Source organism: Atta cephalotes, assembly GCF_000143395.1.
Source record: "Atta cephalotes unplaced genomic scaffold scaffold00008, whole genome shotgun sequence".
Classification (NCBI taxonomy): domain Eukaryota; kingdom Metazoa; phylum Arthropoda; class Insecta; order Hymenoptera; family Formicidae; genus Atta; species Atta cephalotes.
The window spans coordinates 1,752,498-1,772,760 of record NW_012130072.1 but is presented as its reverse complement, the minus strand read 5'-3'; the positions used below and the strand labels follow the sequence as shown (position 1 = coordinate 1,772,760).

Here is a 20,263-nt window from a genome sequence, read left to right as displayed (position 1 = left end):
ATGTCTAGTACAATAACCGGCAAGAATCTGTTACGGCCAAATAGTTTACAGTGCACGAATCTACAGGAATATTTAAAATCTCGTAGTCCTGACACTCTGAACAAATTGTATCACAAGCCGCCTATATGTCTAGCTGTATTCCGCGAGTTGCCTGTTATTGCCAAGCATTATGTTATGAGATTGTTGTTTGTTGAGCAACCAGTACCACAGGCAGTTATAGCATCCTGGTGCTCCAAACTCTATTTCGAGGAGCATCAGAAGGTGGTACAAGTTTTGAATGAGCTATATGTATGGAAGGAAGCGTCCATACCTGGTGGACTACCCGGTTGGACTTTGAACAGTACCTTCAAGAAGAACTTAAAGATTGTATTGCTGGGTGGCGGCAAACCATGGACTATGTCCAATCAACTAGAAACTGACAGTAAGCCGAGAGATGTGGCCTTTTTGGATTCTTATGCGTTGGAAAGGTGGGAGTGCGTCTTACACTACATGGTTGGTTCTCAGCAGCAGGAGGGTAAGATTTTCTTAAGACTTTCTAAAAACGTATCATAACTGTATTATAATGAATTCAGTTGTTTGCATTATGCTAGGAATTTTTATTAACAATTTTGAAATTTTATGCTGCATGTAAAAAATATATACGTATAATTATATTTGAAATATTTTTCAAACACAATTTGTTTCTGAGATACATTTTTGTTCTGCATTATTTTGTAATTTAATCATATTTTGTATATAAAATTTGTAAGAAATTATAAATATTTCTAACATACTTCAAAATATTACAATAGGCATATCTGCCGATGCTGTAAGGATTCTTTTACATGCCGGTTTAATGAAGAGAGACGAAGCTGATGGAAGCCCAATTATAACGCAAGCTGGTTTTCAGTTTCTGCTCTTAGATACAGCTTCGCAGGTAATTATCAGTTCTTTATCAGACATATTTTTTTGTCTTAGAGATATATTTTCATGTTTAGATTGTATTTAATTGTTATATACTTATAATGAATAATTCCTTTTTTATATGTGTGTGTGTGTACAAGTGTGGTATTGTTTTAAATATTCTCTTTATGTAGGTATGGTATTTTATTCTACAATATCTTGACACAATTGAAGCACGTGGTCTTGATTTGGTAGAATGCCTTACCTTTCTGTTTCAATTAAATTTTTCCACCCTCGGTAAAGATTATAGTACCGAAGGCATGTCCGAAGGACTCTTAACATTTTTACAACATTTAAGAGAATTTGGACTTGTATATCAACGAAAACGAAAAGCAGGAAGGTAAATATATAGATAAAATATAATGCGTGTTATTTATAAATAATCCAAATCTACTTATATTTCCCTTAATTTATGTTGCAAGGTTTTATCCAACTCGATTAGCGTTAAACATTGCTACTGGTGAAACTAAACCTTTAACCAGAGATACAGACAAGGAAGGGTATATAATTGTGGAAACAAATTATCGAATTTATGCTTATACAAACTCGAACTTGCAAGTTGCACTGCTTGGACTCTTCTGTGAAATGTTATATAGGTAAGTGCAAACACTTACCTATATACACCTTATACATAATATGAAACCTATCTTGTACAAGATAAAAACTTTAAATAATTATTTTATGTCTAGGTTTCCAAATGTAGTTGTTTCGATATTAACAAGAGATTCGGTAAGACAAGCATTGAAAAGTGGAATAACTGCTTCTCAAATAGTAGGGTATGTATTAACCTTGGCTTAAATAGCCAAGTACAAAACTATGTAAACATATTATTTTATATCAACAGCTATTTGCGACAACATGCACATAGTAAGATGATAGAAGCAGGACCACCTATATTACCGCCTACAATTGTAGATCAAATTAAATTATGGGAAAATGAAAGAAATAGATTTTTGTTCAGCGAAGGAGTTTTATATAGTCAATTTCTTTCACAAACTGACTTCGAAGTTCTCAGAGATCATGCGGTCTCAATCGGAGTATTAATTTGGCAAAGTGAAAGGTAATTATGATTTTAAAATATAAATAGTTTATTTACATATGTAATAATTGAGAGAAAAATTTTATAATAAGTATTTAATATATTTTTTATCTCGTAGAAAAAGAACGATGGTGGTTACCAAAGCTGGTCACGATGATGTAAAAAAGTTTTGGAAACGATATTCAAAAGGCTCAAGTTAATATTCGATTAACAAGATTTAATTGTAAGCATTTAATGTATATTGTTGTGTTTTCTATGTGACATAAAAAAAATATTGTTCCAAAAAAGTGCCTAGCAAAACTGGAGAAGCATCCTTGACAGATTGGAGAAATAGTGTTTTCTTTTTAATCGATGCCAAAGCTTTCTCAGGTGGGACTAGGTTTTGATAATACAAGTGTGATATTCAATTAATGAAGTAAGTTTTTATATATTTAATGTTGTTTGTTTTATTTTTATTCCAATAATAAAATTCATACGACGAAGGAATTATTCAGAATTCATCAATTTAATTTATCATAATAAAATCTGTTGCAATTTTTTATATAATAATAAATTTCCTACCAGAATACAATCGTTATTTCAATGTCTTCTAAACATGTTTCTGAATTATATGACTTAATAGAATTGGTAGAATATTAATATTTGCATTTTGAATCAACATTTTTGTTGCATATACGCACACCCATGTATATACAAACATTCAAATTTAAATCGATAGTTAATTTATGTAGATGATGAACCTAGATGTGTAGATGAAAATATAAATTAATACGTTATATTTACCAACTAGTGAAATTGGACTAAGATGTGACTTTCTAAACCGATTAATTTATCAAATAATATTTATATTATTTTGTTGATATCGATAGAATTATTATTTTTTATTATTTAACACGCGGAAAAAAAAATTGATGTCATAAATTATATTAGAAATTTTGCTTTCAACAGTTATACTGGTTGAATTAATTATGGATTAAATTAAATGTAGTTTAATAAAAAAGACCTGGAAAAATTCCTTTTTTGATGAATATGAGATGCGGTCACTATATCGAATATTTGCCCACTGTTTGATATCTCGTCATTGACTGTTTATCATTAAGGGTATACAAAAAATATAAGTACTAAAATGTAAGCTGTAAGAAAATTAACTGTTTACGACTTTACGGTCTCTACTGTGATTGGTCAATTTGCTTGCTGCTACGTTTTACTGCTTAAGATTTTATGAAAACTATGATACTTATATTGGATGTAAACCAAAAGTCATCAATAATATTCGTGTTGGAATATTTTATCAGACATATATAACATGTAAAAAAACATGTTACACTATATTTTTAATAATGTAGTAGGATATTCATTTTTTTAGTCATATGAAGTGAAGATGATCTTAATTTCAAAAATTGACACAACTTATTCTATAGCAATAAATTGGAATATTAAAATCTTGGATCTACTCTACAAATACAACATATTTATAAAGAGAAAATCATTCAATTTTGTAATATTTTATAATAATCGTGGTTTCTTGCGAAAAAAGTATTTCAAGTCACAGGATCCCCCTTTTCCTTCTAGTGCGGTTTCTTGCGAAAAGTTAGTGCGGTGTCTTTTGAACCACTCAAAAAATCCGCTTTTCTTTCCAGCGTTATTTTTCTTTTCTACTGTATGAGATTTTTCATCACATGGCTTATATCTTTTTTTTTTAGGAAGCAAATATTGAATTATTTTTTCTCGGTGAAAATTTGTCTTGTTTTTATTTTGTTATAACTACCAGATTAACTAAAATCAAGAATCTGATTAAAGAACCTATCTTTAATCAAATTCTTGATTTTAATTAATCTTATGGAACAACGCATACTGGTATAGCCTAAAATCTGAAAAGATCAACATTTTCTGATGTTGACGACGATGACATATCTTAATTGAAATGAAATTTATCATTTTATACTTTGCGTTGCAATATCTCCGTTCATAAAACATGAAAATGAAAAGTAAAAGCACTTTTTTTAATATAATGTGTGGATGCACTATCTGTTTTGCCGTATACTTTGCATACTTGACGCAAGATCGTGTCTCTTGGTATGTTTAAATCGTGGTAGTTGCAGAAACCTTAAGCTATAATAACACTCAATTAAAAATGAATTATCTATTTGTTAAATTTTTATGACAATACGTGTCCGTTTGTGTTACGTAAACGTAATTTGTACACGTAATTTGTTTCGCGCGAGTCTTCGTATCGCTCGATTTTCCTATCACGTTTATCTTGTATTTATCGGTGTGACATTAAACGCATAAAAAATTATATGATATTGCAAGAAAAAAAAAGAAAATAATATAATATTCCTAATGCAACGTGAGTTATGGGTAGGATATATGTGGATGAATATCGCTTGTGTCACCGTAGTGATTGACGTTTCGCGAAGTACAATTTCTGCGTACAACGTCTTTTTCTTCTCTCCGTCAATGATGAATAGGAAATGAAAAGACGATTGGCATGCGTTTTTCAACAGCTTATGATTATCTAGACATTGTTAGCGTAGTACATTATTAGCGGATACGCTCAATATAGTATCTGAATATAGGAGACTGTTCGGAAAATATCAGCTGAATCTTGAGGGAAACTCGACATCCACGATGCAAAATCACAGTGGAGAGATGCAATCGGTCATAAAATATTATTACGATATTAACAAGATCTTCATGTCGAAACTCAGTTCTTGGCCGATGCAAAGTTTATTCGAGAAGACAATGTCCAGCCATATTTACAATGTTTGCCAGTATCGGTTTTCTTGAAGTAAATTTCTATCATTTTTTATAGTAGTATGTAACTTTGTAAAGAAGCATACCAGGTGTACAAGTATGAAATGACGATTTTTTTCCCAAAAAAAAAACACTTTAAATTCGGAAGAATGATAAAAAGAGATTTATTCAAAGTATGCTCCATTGCTAGTTACACATTTTTCCCATCTTTCGGGCAATTTGTGGATACCGCGCCAAAATCTTCCCCTTTTGCCGCGAACCATTCATCGAACCATTTTTTCACATCTTCGTACGAACCAAAGCGCTGCTCAGCAAGTGTGTGACTCATCGATGCAAACAAGTGGTAATCAGAAGGAGTCAAGTCCGGTAAATAAGCCGCATAGGGTAGAACTTCTCAGCTGAGTGCTTCCAACGTGTCCCGAACTGGTTTTGCCGTATATGATGGAGCATTATCATGGAGAAAAATGACCTTATATTGCCTCTTTTGGTATTCAGGTCGTTTTTTAAGCAATGAACGGTTTAAATCGATCAATTGTTGATAACATTTAGTATTAACCATTTCGCCAGGCTTCAATAGCTCATAATAGACCCTTCTGATCCCACCAAACACAGAGCATCGTCTTCCTGCCTAAGCGATTCGATCTTGCAGTCGATGTGGATGGTGCGCCTGGGTCTATCCATGATTTTTTGCGCTTGGGATTCTCAAAAAAAATACACTTTTTATCCCCAGTAACGATACGATGGAAGAATGACTTTCTTCTGTATCGTTCGAGCAAAATTTCACATGTGTTTTTGCGCCTCTCCATCTATCTCTCGTTCAATTCATGTGGCACCCATCTGCCGACTTTCTGAATCTTTCCCATCTCGTAGGCGATTGGAAACAGCTTGTTGACTAATGCTCAATTGCTTTGGGAGTTGTTTTTGTGTTTGTGAATCATCTTTATCCAGCATTGCTTGCAATTCCACATCTTCGTACTTTTTGAGCGGTTTTCCATGTTCCTTGTCTGCAACATCGAAATCTCCAATTTTGAAATGCTGAAACCATCATTCACACGTTTTTTGCGATGGAGCATGTTCACCATAAGCTTCTCCAAGTAATCAGTATGATTCCGCAGCAGTTTTCTTCAAATGAAAACAAAAAATTAATACTGTCCGCGAATATTCCTTATTTGATACAAATTTCGTTCATATTAAACACAGCAACACAATACTATGCAAATATTTTTCAATCAAATCACTTTACGTTTGGCTTGTTGTTGGCTACTTGTTGATGGTACAATAAAATGGCGTATAATGTTAAATCTTTGTACTTCACACTACATTGATACGTCATCTGTTTCTCAAATCGTCATTTCATACTTGTATACCTGGTAAGTATGACTTTCGCGAAGTAGTTCAAATTTTTTAAGATACCGATTCTGAAAAAATTCTTAGAGTTTTATGAGAAAAAAATAAATGATTTTTGTTTCTTGTAATTTTTTTTGTAAAGTTGATAGTATTTGAATACAAAATTATTTAAGATCAATATTTGGCAATTTTTAGTAATTAATATCTGTTAACTATTGCGAAAATTGCAAAATGGTAGAGGAGACTTTTCGACCCAGTTTATCTACTCCAGTCCACTCTATCTACACAAAAGCGATTGGCAAAAACTTTCGGGACACCTTGTGCACGCGCGCGCGCGTCTTTTTATTCTAAGTAAAAAAGTTTTTCTTAACAATTTTTTGAAACAATGAGACATAAAACTTGATGTCACAAGCAATAATATGAAATTTGTCTGAATATGGCTTCCGGTTTTCGTTTTTAAGAAATTATTGAGCAAAATAAATAGCAAAGTAAGTAAAGTCGTTATTTTTTCGACCGGCGGCAGTAGCGAAGATGCGAGGCATTTTATATTGTATAAAAAAACTTGTATAAATAAATTAATACTTATGGAATTATCTTATACTATATAAAAGTGAAATCAATTTTCATAACAATAATGGTGAGCACTAAAAAAAATGTGCTCATTAGGTTGTACACAACTGCAGTCGCAAAACGTCCTTAAGACGATGCATGCTGATGATTAGAAATCGTTTCATATTTTTTTCAATCCGTAATTTAACCATTTTCAGATAATTACTGTTATGAATAAAAAAGCAGAACTGTTGACATACATAGCAATGTAATAGGTAGCTTCATACACTTTTTCATTTTAAATTAAAGCCAAGAAATAATGGACCATAGCGCAGATATATTTTATAAAGCGTAAATATATCATATCAAAGTTATTCGCGATGTAGAAAAAACAGAACACATAGATTTTTCGGGAAAAAGTATCTAAAATTTTCTTCTTTATAAAGTTGTAATGCAAAAGAGAATAAACTTATTCTCTGTTTATTTCTTGATATTTTGTAATTTTCTTTAATAATATTTTATTTCTTATCTTTATCGTTTTTTTCTCTTCAAATTTTAAATATTTTATTTCAACATTAAATTTCTTACAATGAAATTTCCCTTCAAGTGAATGAAAATACATCCTTGAAAAAAAGTGAAAATATTGCACTTCTTGAAAAAGACAAGAATTTTCATTTTAAAAGAGGATTTCTTACAGTGAAATCTCCAAAAAATGACATTTTACTCCTTTAAAATGAAAATTATCACTTTTTCAAGAAGTGAAGGATGATTGTATTTTCACTTTCTTGGAATGAAATTTCATTGCAAGAAATTTAGAGTGAATACATATTAAAAAATAATTTATTTGCAGAAATAAAATATTATATATTGAATTAATTATTTTTAGATAACAATATGTTACAGAACATCGCGAAGAACGACACAGCTATTGATACTATTGTATATTATTTCGTAGGAGTTTTGTGCTTTGTACATTAACTGCTGGCAATATGTATGTGATGTCATTGCAGAATTATGCTTCGGTAAGAATGATTCTACAGCATTTACAATATAATAGAAATACTTAATCAGTTTGAATTTTTAAGGTGATGCAAGCATCTACCTTATTGTATTTCATTCTTTTATCATTCAAGTAGTTGGTTAAAAGAAAAAGCTAGTGATTGTGTTGGAATTGAAAAATGAAAAATTAAGTTTAAAAATATTATCATTGTTATGCAATAAAATTACTTTTATATGTTTACCAAAAATCACTTAAAATTTAAGAAATTTTTAATAGTAAACATATAAAAATAATTTTATTGCGTAATAATGATAAATGAAAATCAAAAATTGAAAAGTTGGATATGAAAAAATATATTGTAGATTTATTTTTCTGTCTATAGATTAATAAAAATTCAAAGTTAGTTATTTAGTATTAATGTTTTAATTTCTTATACCCACTACTTTTTTATTGAAGTTCGATCTATTAAACCAAATTCAATTCGTTAAAAAATTATTAAGTTGTTTGTATGGATGTAATTTGTAGAAAAATTCATATGTGTTTCTTGACAATTTTCCTTCTGATTTCACTTAAGAAGGCAGAAATTAAGAATCTTTTAATGAGAATCTCTTCAAATTTTTTTCTAAGTTTTTTAATCTACAAATTTAATAGCAGAGATAATGATAGAAAGAAAATTAATTTGTACATATTAGGTGTGGGAAAAAGTTCGTGGCGTTTTTTTTAATGCCATCTAACGGAAAAAACGCCATGAACTTTTTCCCACGCCTAATATAATAATAAACGAGAACTCTATTTATTAATTAACAACAGTTAATGACAATGAAATAAGAAGACGAAAATAGATATTGCGTGTATGTGAGAAATTGTACTTCAATCCTCATACTCAGAAAATACATAAAGAATAATTAAAACAACTAAGACGTAAAAAAAGTTAACAAAATTTCAGAAGATTATTATATAGAAAGACATAAGAGATTCATCGCGCGAATAAGGAGTAAATACAAAAATAAATTATTACATTTTTCAAACATCGGCAATATTAAAATAACTGCATATAACTACGTAATAAATAATTATTTGCCTGAAACAACTATTAAAAAAAGAAGCAAAAAAACATTTAATTTTCTCTATTACCGACCGAGTGTCGTTCAAGCATATAAAACATTAGTAATAACATTAGTAATAAAATATTAGTAATAAAACATTAGTAATAAAAAACCAAATTAATTATTCAATTATATAAATGAAAATAGCGAAGAATTCAAAATTTTCTACGCTTATTAGTGACATATACGGAAGCAATAAGCTTTTCTTTTTAATCGATTTTAATCAATTAAATTTTGGACTATGTTTTGATAAACAAATATGATACTGATTTAATTAAATAAGTTTTTAGATATTCAATTTGTTGTCTATTTTATTCTATTCCAATTATAAAATTTATACAATGAGGAAGGAATTATTCAGAATTCTTCAATTTAGTTCATCACACTAAAATCTGTTACAATTTCTTATAGCATACAATAAATAAATTTTCCATCGAAATATAGTCGTCAATCCAATATCTTCTGGACATTACTTTTCTGAAGCAAATTTAATATATAAAGATATAACATGATTCGAATTTTTAAAAATGATTTTTTATATGTATATTTTATAAATAATATATATATTTATATTTTAAATCAATAGTTAATACTGTGTACAAATGAAACATGTAGATAAAAATATAAATTAATAGATCGCTGTACTTATCTGATAATGAACATTAAATCAAATTATAATTATTTAATTGTAGCATTTTCGTTATCGAATATCAAATATAGAAATATTAAATGATACTGCATTATTATCATTTAGACATATTTTAAAACATAGTTTTATATATCAAAACATTTATGCAGATATAAGTGCAGAATGATATTCATTGTCAACTGTATATCTCCGATAGTGTGTACATATCGAGAAAAAGAACAGATTTTTAGTTGAAGCATTTCACTGCATTAGCATGAATCCCAAACATTCGACGAATCAAGAGCTTGCTGTCAACGTTGTGGTGCTGCTTTTGGTTTTGGCATTTTAGCTAATATTGCTGGCATCTCATTTTTCTCGTCATATTTTTTCCACAATTCATATAAATTTATTATATACCGTGCTATTTCTTGAATTTTTTCCATATCTGCATTTAATTCTGCGAACCACGATTTGAGATCTTTTTGTAATATCACGCAAGCTATTTGTAAACAGCCTGTAAAAAAAGATATAAATTGTCATTAAATTTTCTTGTAATGCTATACTTAGATCATTAAGAACAAAACAATTATCTTACCAATAGCTATTTGATAAGGTGGATATAACAAACATACGTCTGTTCTCAGACTATCATTAATAATACGCCACGCAAGCATAAGTAGCTGATCATCTGGTCCTACATCTTGAATTAATGTTAACAAGGGACGGTATGGTTGATATACTATTAAACAACAGTCCAAATGTTCCAAAAGATAAAACTCACACTCCAAGATATGATTTGTGCGATATGGAAATTCTTGCGAATATGCGTAACTAAATTTGTTCTTAACTATAAAAAAAATAACATTAATTAAAGAACTATTTAATTACGTACATATTAATCCCTCAATGAACTGTAACAAGATATAATATATCATGGAACTTACTTACATTTCCCATTGTTGATATCAGTCTACTATTAGAAATTACTCCAAACTCTTCTACTTTCGATGCCAGAAAGACAGTAGTAGGAGCTAATAATAGAGGGTCTATACATTTTAAGCTATTGCGAGCATAAAATCTTTTAAAATATACTGTCGCAGTAGCTACCACTTGTTGCCTCAATTTTAACTGTTCACCTATCATCTGTATCACTAGTGACAGGATTTATATACAGATGTAATTACAGATTATATTACATATAAAATAGTACATAGTAATGGTGTGACAAAATGTACAAACTTCTTAACAGTCAATTACAGTTTAGTAAATGTTAAATCCTTGCTTTAATGAATTTATATTAATGAATTTGTATTAATAATTGACGATTGAAATAAGTATATTGAACTATTTAATATTTTCCGTTAACAAATATAAAGAACAAAGCAGAGTTTTGCCAGATGAAACTATACACTTTTTATATATCTTATAATTATTTATATATTAAATGTATATTTTATTTAACATCAGATCTTATAATATATGAGAATTGACAATCTATCAACAATGTTAATAGAAAGATAGATAAAAGGTGCTCTATCGATTAACAGATATACTTTAGAACAAATTTGTAAATCTTCATCAGATGTGAAAAGATTATTTCAACTTACTGCTAGAAAAGAAAATAAATATTTTCTGATATTCCTCTTCCGTTAGTACCGATAAATCATGTTGACGTTCTCTGATTAAGTCCTGTTTATCCAGTAACCATTGTTGACTATCGAAAACAGAAAACCTCGTAAAAACTGAAATTCGTTTGTTGAGATTTTATTGTGATTTTCAAACTTACTGATGCGAGCTCTGCCAAAAATTCCCGGCCATTCTATAACTAAATTATCTGCCTGAGAAAACTTTGAGGCGCGTTGGATGGTGCTAATCGTGCTAATTGTTCAAATCCTGTTATGCTGAATGCATGTAATAGTGTTTCTCAGATTTCTCACAAATCAACTCTGTATTTGCGCGAAATACAAACGGGCCGAATACTATTTTTGGACTTTTTTTCTATACAAATTATATCGAAAGAAAAATCTTCGCTATTTTATACGCACAAGTACATGTCTGCAAATCTACTTTGATTCCCCCAGAAAAGGAGGATAACCCGGATGATCTGGTAGCAGTGGCAGCTGACTTCTTGTGGAGAGGGGAGCATCCCGTTTGACGACGTTGCAATTGGCCACAGCTATCGCCAGTGCTTGAAGTTTTTCTGCTGGCTCAACAAATCAGAAGATCGGAATGGTCAATTGGCGATGTGATAACATCACATCATGAAAGCCCAAGACACAGTGCGAGGGAATAGCGATAGCGATAGAAATAACACGATTCAACCTATCAGAAACTTCCGATATATCCAATTTTTGATAGGTTGAAATCATGTTATTCCTATCGCTATCGCTATTCCCTCGCATTGTGTCTTGGGCTGAAGAATCCTACGGCCAAACACATAATGGGAAGATCCCACAATTAATCACATTGCACAATTGAACTATTCACAACAATAGCCGATTGAAGTTTATTTATTGATGTGGGCGTAAACAAGGGGAACAGGGGTAGTGTTTACCTTCTTTTGACAAGGAAAAATAATTAAATTATGAAAATCATTTTTGTAACAAAAAGTTAAATTCTCATTGCCTAATGCATTATTTGTAAGAAAGTTCGCTGAAAATTCTTGAAAATTGCCCTTGATATAAGTATTTTAGGCTACGTTTCAAAACTTCTTCCGAGGAAAATTTTACTCGAAATATATAATACACGTATACTATAGCATATAGAGTAAAATCTTTCTCGGAGTTTTGGAACGTAGCCCTCATAATTAATTTTGTGTAAAGATAAATTTTTTGCCCTTCCCTTCCTCTTGGATTCATTACATTTTGGTTGCGTTCAGTGGATTCAACAATTGACTAAACGCTTATTGGTGTATTCTTTTAGATCATCCAATCAGCATTTTAGATGTGGAAGAATACATCAATAGCAGCGAGCGCTTACTCAACTGAGTCTGAGTTGAGTCTACTGAACACAGCCAGGAGTTCAAAATAGCAAAGCGACTGTGTATCGAGTGATTGAATTTGATTGATTGGATTTATAAGTAACAACCAATCATGTTCATTTGCTCGGCGAACAAGCTTGCCGTTTTGTCAATTTGAACGCGCCCATTAATCCAATCAGAATATCCTCCATTAAATTAGCTAATTAACTAACATGACAATCGAGAGTTCTAATCGCTTTAACATTTCAAGAAATTGTATGTTTAATATGTAATGTGCTTATTCTTAATATAAATTTACAATTTAAATGTAATACACAAATAAGTTATCTAATTTATTTATATTGCTGTATTGCACTAATTATCTCAATGATTTCAATTAAAAACAAAATATATTTTCGTGTTTTGACAATTATTATAAAAACAATTAAAACAAAATCAGTTTAAATTTAGAGATCAGAGACAACAAATTATGTATTTCGAAATGTTGTCTTATGTTCGTATCAGATTGTGGATTGACAATTTCGCGACTGATTGGTTCGCTATTTCAGCCAATCACAATACAGCGAGTCAATTATTCTGTTTCTTAAATTAATCATCAATTAAATTAATTGGAGTTTGAGCAATCAAAAAATAGATTGCAAACAAAAGGATTTCTTTTTCAATAAGTTCTAAAATCGTTATTGAACATTTACCAACATGAAGTATCATCGTTACCGACTGTTTATCGGACATACAAGACGTAATGTAAATTTCTCCAAAAGAGATTCTTACTTATATCAGAGAGAAATTTGTGAGAAAGTGGATATCCCCGTCTTTTTTCTATCAAACATCGTAAAGTAGTGTCTACGTTTTTTTGATTCTTTTCCATATTATTATATAGATTAGACAATGAACAATTATATAATAACATAAATAATCAACTTTAATCGTTCGTTTTTATCTCAATATATATAGTAATAGCATGAAAAAGAACCACGAAAATGTGGACACTACTCTATGAGGTTTGGTATACGAAAAAGGCCGGGAGGCCCCTCTCAGGTTTCTCTCTGCTTATATTTACTGTACTAGCTTATCCTCTTAAGTAATTTTGCGGCTTATAATATAAAATAATATAAAACAATAAAACTTCAAACTTTTTATATTATAAGTGACGATGATTAGATTTTGAACAAATTAATAGATAATGAGAATAAAAACTTATAAATAATGTTCAAAATATATTAGAATAAATTATCATCAGTTGGATAATAATAATAAATGCAAAATTCAATAATAACTTATTCAGCAGAGTGATGTGAAAAACTTCATAATGATGTCTATTTTGTTTTAAACGTCACTATATCAGAGAGCACAAAGTCGTCTAAAAGATAACTAAAAGACAATTAAATTGTTATAAAGATATCTTTTAGTGAAAGAATATAGTCGACGAAAAGATGATTAAAAGATGACAGATGTCGCACTGCTAGCCCTCTTATAGTACAACTAAATCTTGATCTCCATCTTATCCATACAAAGATGATTTCTTTGGATATCTTTTAGTCATCTTTAATATTTCTTTTGGTTTTTATATTTTGATACATATAACATTTAATACATCCGAATTCCTAAATTAATTTTTACACAAAACGAATTAAAATTGCATGACTGACAATATACATCCCATTTCCTGCAATGTTTACCGTGTCCTATGCAAATGCACCGACGAGATACTATTAAAGACCGACATCCTTACGGGAGTTCGCGTCTTTGCGATTATTAAAGTGATTAAGAATTAAAAACTGATAATATTGTATTAATTTTATGATTTATTAGTTTAGTAAATGTAATTATGCATTTATAACTCAATAATACTTGATTTTTCTTTAAAATTGTGATTTCAGTATTATCATTAAAGTTTGATTATCAACAAAGATGATAATCGCAGAGAAAAAACTGTAATTTTTCTGCAACATATAGAATATTACAGCTTTACAAGTATGCATATTTATTTATGGAACATTTATGTAATAAAAAATCATGAATTCAATTACTCCTTGGGACCCTTTTTATATCGCCGAAAATTTGCAGGATTGACAATGCTTAATAGTATCTCGTCGATGGCAAGAATCTTTCTCATCATAGTCTCCTTCGGAGACTCGATCGACAATAAGATATTTTATTAGCATTCATTAGAACACGAATAAAATTTCTCATAATGCTGTACCTTTTATTCTATTCTGTATGATTTTCAAACATGAGAAACTGAACTCCATCACGTCCATCTAGTGGCGATCTCGCGTATTGCTCGAATGAATGATAAAAAGTAATACCTAATCAAAATAACGGAAAGATATCTTTTTCACATTGTCTTTTCGGCAATATGAAAAGATATCTTTTAGTCGACTTTTTACTTTGCGAAAATAACAACCATAGAAAGATGACGAAAATATCTTTTTTAAGTTATCTTTTCGACAAGATTAAAAGATGTCTTATAGATATCTTTTGATCTTGTTGAAAAGACGATCTAAAAACAATATCTTTTCGTCATCTTTTAAATATCTTTTCACTTTATCGGAAAAACAACTTAAAAAAGCCTTCTTTTCGTTATCTTTTAATATTTTGTATTGTCTGGGTAGATAACACTCTATCATTACTTTGCTAAGCTAATTGAGATAAATTATCACAATAAAAAATAAATATATTCTGAATATCAAAAAATATGTTTATTTAATTAAATGTAAAAGATAGTGTAAAAAATGCGTAACATTTATTACACTATTTACATTATTTTTATATTACTTTTAGATTCAATATGTTAAATAGATATCTGCATGGATTTTTAATCATCCGAAGTAATAAAATTTAAATGTCAATTCAAAAAATTTATACATAACAATAAATTTGAAGCATTTTTATAACACTAAATTAAAAAAATTATTATGACTAAGACACATTAATCTCTTAGTTTCTTTTTATTTCTCAATATATCTTTGTTAGTTGTATTAATAATAATTGTACTTTTTTTCAAATGTTTCTTCATTACATTACGTCACATACCTTTTTAATTTTTAAAAAATAGGCGCTTGAATCATCTTCCTTCTCGGTAAAAATGTTTTATCTTTATTTATATTTTACTTCATCTTTAATAAGATTTTCAATTTGTTCTGCTTCTCACGAATTGACACGTGCCGGTACAATCTATTACAGTAGATCACGATAGACGCGCAGATCGAATCGTAATAGCATTCGGGATAAAACACTTGAAAGTAAAAAAATAAATTATTCATCAGTCAGATTTTTATACGACAGCACGTGTCGCTCCTCGTGTTATAAGCGAACCGCAGCCCCTTCGTGAAAGCTATCATTTATTTGGTTCATATCGTGTGGTTTTCATGTCGCTCAACTTTCCTGTTATGCTTATCGTGTATTTATCAGCGTGACACAACTCACATTCAAAATCGTACGATGTTATGAGGAGAAAAGCAAAAAATATAGTATTCTTAACGCATTGCGAATTTAGGAGAGGAAATATATAGACAAGTATTGTCTGTCACCGCGGTGATTGACATTTCGCGAAGTATAATCTCTGTAACTTCTTTTTTTTATCGCTCCGGCAATGAGTGGAATAAAAAATAAAGGAGCGCGACACGCGTTTCTCGACAACCCGTGATTACCAAACAGACAACGTTACTTCGCAATACCGTAACATGTTATTATAGTGAATACGCGCAATGTGATACTTATGTTATAGGGGATGTCTGGAAAATGTCTGAATCTTGAGGGAGAATCGACAGCCGCGCAACAATCAAGCATCTCGGGGAGATGCAGTCGGCGGTGAAACATTATTACAATATTAATAAGATCCTCTTGTCGAAACTTGGCGGTTGGCCAACGCAAAGTAAATTCATGAAGATATTGTTGCCGACCATAATAATGTCTTTTGTTTTCAGCATCGGTTTTCTCGAGGTAAATTTCTGCCGTTCTTCATGTTATCGGTGTGTGTCAGTGTAAAACTGTTGCGTGAATAAAATTTGTAAAAGGAAGAGAGAAAGAAAGAGAGAGAGAGAGAGAGAGAGAGAGAGAGGAAGAGAAAGAAAAGAGAGAAGAGAGAGTATCTCCATGTGGTTAATATATGTGTAGTGTATTTTAGATGTGATTGGAGAAACATATAGCATCAATTTCGAAATCGCCTTTCTAAATTTTTTAACACAATAAAATATTTTAAATATTACCTTTTTGCAAAAAAACTTGAATGTGTATGTGTGTGCGCGTGCGCTGTGTGTGTGTGTGTGTGTGTGTGTGTGTGTGTGTGTGTGTGTGTGTGTGTGTGTTACTCATATCAATTAAATATACTAAAGCAATTCAATCAATAAAATTATGCGGCTGACCTCTAATTGTGCCGCAAGTAATTTTAAATTATCACTTTTTAACGTATCACACAAATAATTACGAAAACGAAAACTTGAAAGACGACTTTAAATAAAACTTTTTCAAGTTTTAAATAACTTTTTTGAGAGAGCTTATCTAATTAATTAAGCACAATCTTAGGGTTTAATTTAAAAAAATTTCATGTTTATTATAAAAAGGAAAAGTAATAAAAAATTAACGCTTTCCACTCTGCATATAACTTACATAGTTCTTAATGCAGGTAAGTGGAAATTCTAGAGACGCGCAAAGGTGTCCATAATTATTATCATCGATTTTCAGTTTGTAAGACTATCTGAAACATGGCAAACCATAACCGAGGACTGTGAATGCTTCATTGTAATGTTAATTACATTTGGCGCTTACTGTAAATTGTTTACCATAGTTTTTAAAAATAAAAATGTAAGATTTCGCGAGTTCTTCTTTTGCTTAAGCTCTTAAAAATCATAAGACGCGGATTATATCCTTCGTTTTGCATTGTTTCTTAGATAGAACACCTGTTGTCGCTCATCGATTATCACTGGCGCATTTTTACACATTCTTTGGAGATACAAATTATGCACGAATACGCTATTGTAGGAAGGAAAATAACGATAAGTTACGCCGGTAATGATGAAACAAACGCAGGTCGTGCGGCTTTTAACGCCGACTCATCATGATTTATGATTAATGTTTCTCACTATGTATCATTCTAAATTGCACACTGTACATTGTACCTGAATCTAAATAATACAGCTTGATTGTTTATTTGTACGTTTTTACATCATAACAATAATGTTGCAGTTATGATTTATTCGTTGATGAGTCTTTACATGCTGATCCCAGTAACACCGCAATTATTGGATCTCTTTATTCCTCTTAATAAATCGCGCTCTTACAAATACCTGTTCGATATCGACTACAGCTTCGACAGAGAAGTGTATTATTATCCTGTATTACTCCACTCATACCTGACAACTGTACTGACTATGAGCCTCATGGTAATAACCGATACGAGCTACATGTCGTTCGCGCAACATGCGTGCAGTCTGTTCGCTGCTATTGGGTATCGTATATCTATACCATTCATTTTCCTTTAATGTAAGAAAACTTTTAATGTAAAAGAAAAATTTGTTTTCTTTCTTAAATATTCACATATCATAGATAAAATTTTGATCATGTTTAAAAGGCACCGACTAGAAAATCTAGTCTCAGAAAATAATTCAAAGAAAAACAATTATTTTGTTGAGGATGTAATTTATAATAAGAGCAAATCACGAGATTACGAAGACCAGACTTATCACGAACTGATACTTCTCTTGCGGAAACACCAGTTGAGTATTGAGTGAGTTTTGCATTCTTTTCGGTTTGCATTCTTTTCGGATACCACAAAATGTTTTGAATCATTCGTTTATGTGTCTTTCAGATATACCCGTTTGTTGAATTCTTTATTTGAAATGTATTCATTTATGTTACTCTTCATTACTATCATCATTATGAGTCTCTTGGGAATTCAAGTGAGCTAATAGCTATGATCAATACATTATCAATTAGAAATGTTTTATGTTACCAATCATTATTCTTGAACAGAGCCTAAAATTTGTAATTTTAGGCACTAGCTTGACAGCATTCACGCCTTCCAAGTAGAACGTAGAAGTCATAATATTATCATAAGAACATTATATTAATAGCTTTACTGACGTCATTTATAAGTTCATTTTTTTAGTATCAAATGACGTTACTCGTAAAAAAATTTTCATGCATGAATATGTATAAACATACATAAATATTCATAAACATGCGTACGATCGTATATGAAATATGTATCCTATATGAAATATGTATCATATATGTTCATAAATCCCTCTTTTGTAAAATTATTTTTTAATATAATAGAAATAATAATAGTGATGTGAATATAATTAAAAATGATTAAAACAGTAATTTTCATACTATTTGTTTTAAAAAAAAATCAAGCTTGAAGAAATGTAAAAAAACACTTATGTATAATTATATATAAAATTATACAATTGTATATGAGCAATTTTTTTTACATTTTTTTTTTGTGAACGAACAATGCGAAAATTATCTCTTTAATTATTTTTTATGTTTTCACGTTATTATTATTATTATTATTTCTATTATACTAAAAAGTAATTTTACAAGAAAAAGAGGGATGAATATGTATAGACATATTTCATATATTGTATATGTTTATGATTATTTTACGTATGTTTATACATATTTATATATACTCATGCATGAACAATTTTTTACCGAACATGATGACGTCTTATGATATGACTCAATTATGGCTGTGCATTCTACCTAGATTATTGTTTTATTTGTCATAATGAACAAAAAAGAAAGTAATAGGCACGAACGCCGAGCGTCAAGTCAAAATGACTAATCTTAGACAGCATATATTGAATTTAATTTTTTTAGATAATTTCCTTAATGAATCATAAAGAAGAGATGGTCAGATACGTAGCGATGGTAATAGGTGCTTTCATACATCTTTTCGTTTTGAGTTATCCCGGCCAAAGAATAATGGACCATAGTGCAGATATATTCCACAAAGCGTAAATATGTCGCACCAAAGTTATTCGCGCAATGTGGAAAAATAAAACAAAACTGTGGTAAAATGTAGATAGATTTTTCGGGAAAAAATATCTAAAATTTCTTGCTTTCTGATCCTCAATAGCGTAGAAGAATAACTGTTCTATTTATTTCTCAGCTTATTTAAGTATCCTTAAAATTATTTATTTTCTATTTCTTTAAGTCGTTCGTTCTTTCCAAATTTACTTTAAATAGTTCAATTATTTAAAAGAAAACAGTTGATTATTGTAGAAAGTAATGCGTTGCGTTACTGTTTGTAGATACAACATGTTGTGGTACAAAACGTCACGAAGAACGACACGGCTATTCAGTATATTACTTTACAGAGGTTTTGTGCCTTGTACATTAACGGCTGGCAAAATGTACGTATTATCGATGGCGAATTATACTTCGGTAAGAATAGCTATTTTCAATTCAACAAATGTTGTAGATAACATTATATAGTACTGTGGAGAATATAATTATTTTGAATTTTAAGATGGTGCAGGCAGCTATATCGTATTTCACCACCCTTTCGTCCTTCAGATAACTTATGATAAAAAGAAAGGAAGGGAGATTGTTAGATAATAATAAAATTAGTAATTTTTGATTTTCCAACGATATAAAAATATCCAATGATATAAACGATATAAAATTCTAATTTTAATTAATTTTTTATTCTATTGCGTAACAATGATAAATGAAAATCAATAAAAATTGATAAGAATTATATATGAAGTGAAGACTTCGTGTGAAACGTATTGTAAATTAATTTTTCTGTTTGTATGTTAATAAAAATTCAAAGAAAATTGTTATCATTATAACATAATTGTTATAATTTTTACATAAAAATCTAATCTATTATATCAATTGACGATTTTATCGTCAAAAAGTTATTTATATAAAGTTATTTATATAATATAAATAAATATAT

General features: G+C 29.9%; 3 protein-coding genes across 3 annotated transcripts; 2 read left to right on the top strand and 1 right to left on the bottom strand.

Annotated features, from left to right (window-relative positions):
* On the top strand, positions 1-2,181 carry LOC105627099 (general transcription factor IIH subunit 4). The gene is made up of 7 exons (XM_012208381.1): positions 1-514; positions 792-916; positions 1,077-1,282; positions 1,365-1,538; positions 1,632-1,718; positions 1,787-2,002; positions 2,100-2,181. Exons 1-7 carry the CDS (start codon positions 1-3, stop codon positions 2,179-2,181), a joined length of 1,404 nt encoding a protein of 467 aa, XP_012063771.1.
* A 7,498-nt stretch (positions 2,182-9,679) lies between these two features.
* On the bottom strand, positions 9,680-11,186 carry LOC105627098 (cyclin-C). Its single transcript, XM_012208380.1, has 5 exons — positions 11,155-11,186; positions 10,976-11,082; positions 10,313-10,519; positions 9,964-10,215; positions 9,680-9,882 (listed from the first exon to the last, which is right to left on the bottom strand). The coding sequence occupies exons 1-5, from the start codon at positions 11,184-11,186 to the stop codon at positions 9,680-9,682; spliced, it is 801 nt and encodes a 266-aa protein (XP_012063770.1).
* A 4,963-nt stretch (positions 11,187-16,149) lies between these two features.
* Positions 16,150-19,917, top strand: LOC105627329. Its single transcript, XM_012208615.1, is given in 9 exon segments — positions 16,150-16,293; positions 17,035-17,166; positions 17,169-17,358; positions 17,536-17,797; positions 17,921-18,076; positions 18,158-18,248; positions 19,177-19,227; positions 19,611-19,743; positions 19,829-19,917. Coding segments are annotated over 9 exon segments (1,248 nt in total).
* The last annotated feature ends 346 nt before the right edge of the window (positions 19,918-20,263 follow it).

Excerpts from the sequence above, each read along its gene's own strand:
- LOC105627099 (XM_012208381.1), top strand. The coding sequence starts at position 1 with ATGTCTAGTACAATAACCGGCAAGAATCTGTTACGGCCAAATAGTTTA. Across the intron at positions 1,539-1,631 it reads TTCTGTGAAATGTTATATAG|GTTTCCAAATGTAGTTGTTT; the intron begins GTAAGTGCAAAC and ends TTTTATGTCTAG. Across the intron at positions 2,003-2,099 it reads TTAATTTGGCAAAGTGAAAG|AAAAAGAACGATGGTGGTTA; the intron begins GTAATTATGATT and ends TTTATCTCGTAG.
- LOC105627098 (XM_012208380.1), bottom strand. The coding sequence starts at position 11,186 with ATGGCCGGGAATTTTTGGCAGAGCTCGCATCA. Across the intron at positions 11,083-11,154 it reads TTTTGGCAGAGCTCGCATCA|TCAACAATGGTTACTGGATA; the intron begins GTAAGTTTGAAA and ends TGTTTTCGATAG. Across the intron at positions 9,883-9,963 it reads ACCTTATCAAATAGCTATTG|GCTGTTTACAAATAGCTTGC; the intron begins GTAAGATAATTG and ends CTTTTTTTACAG.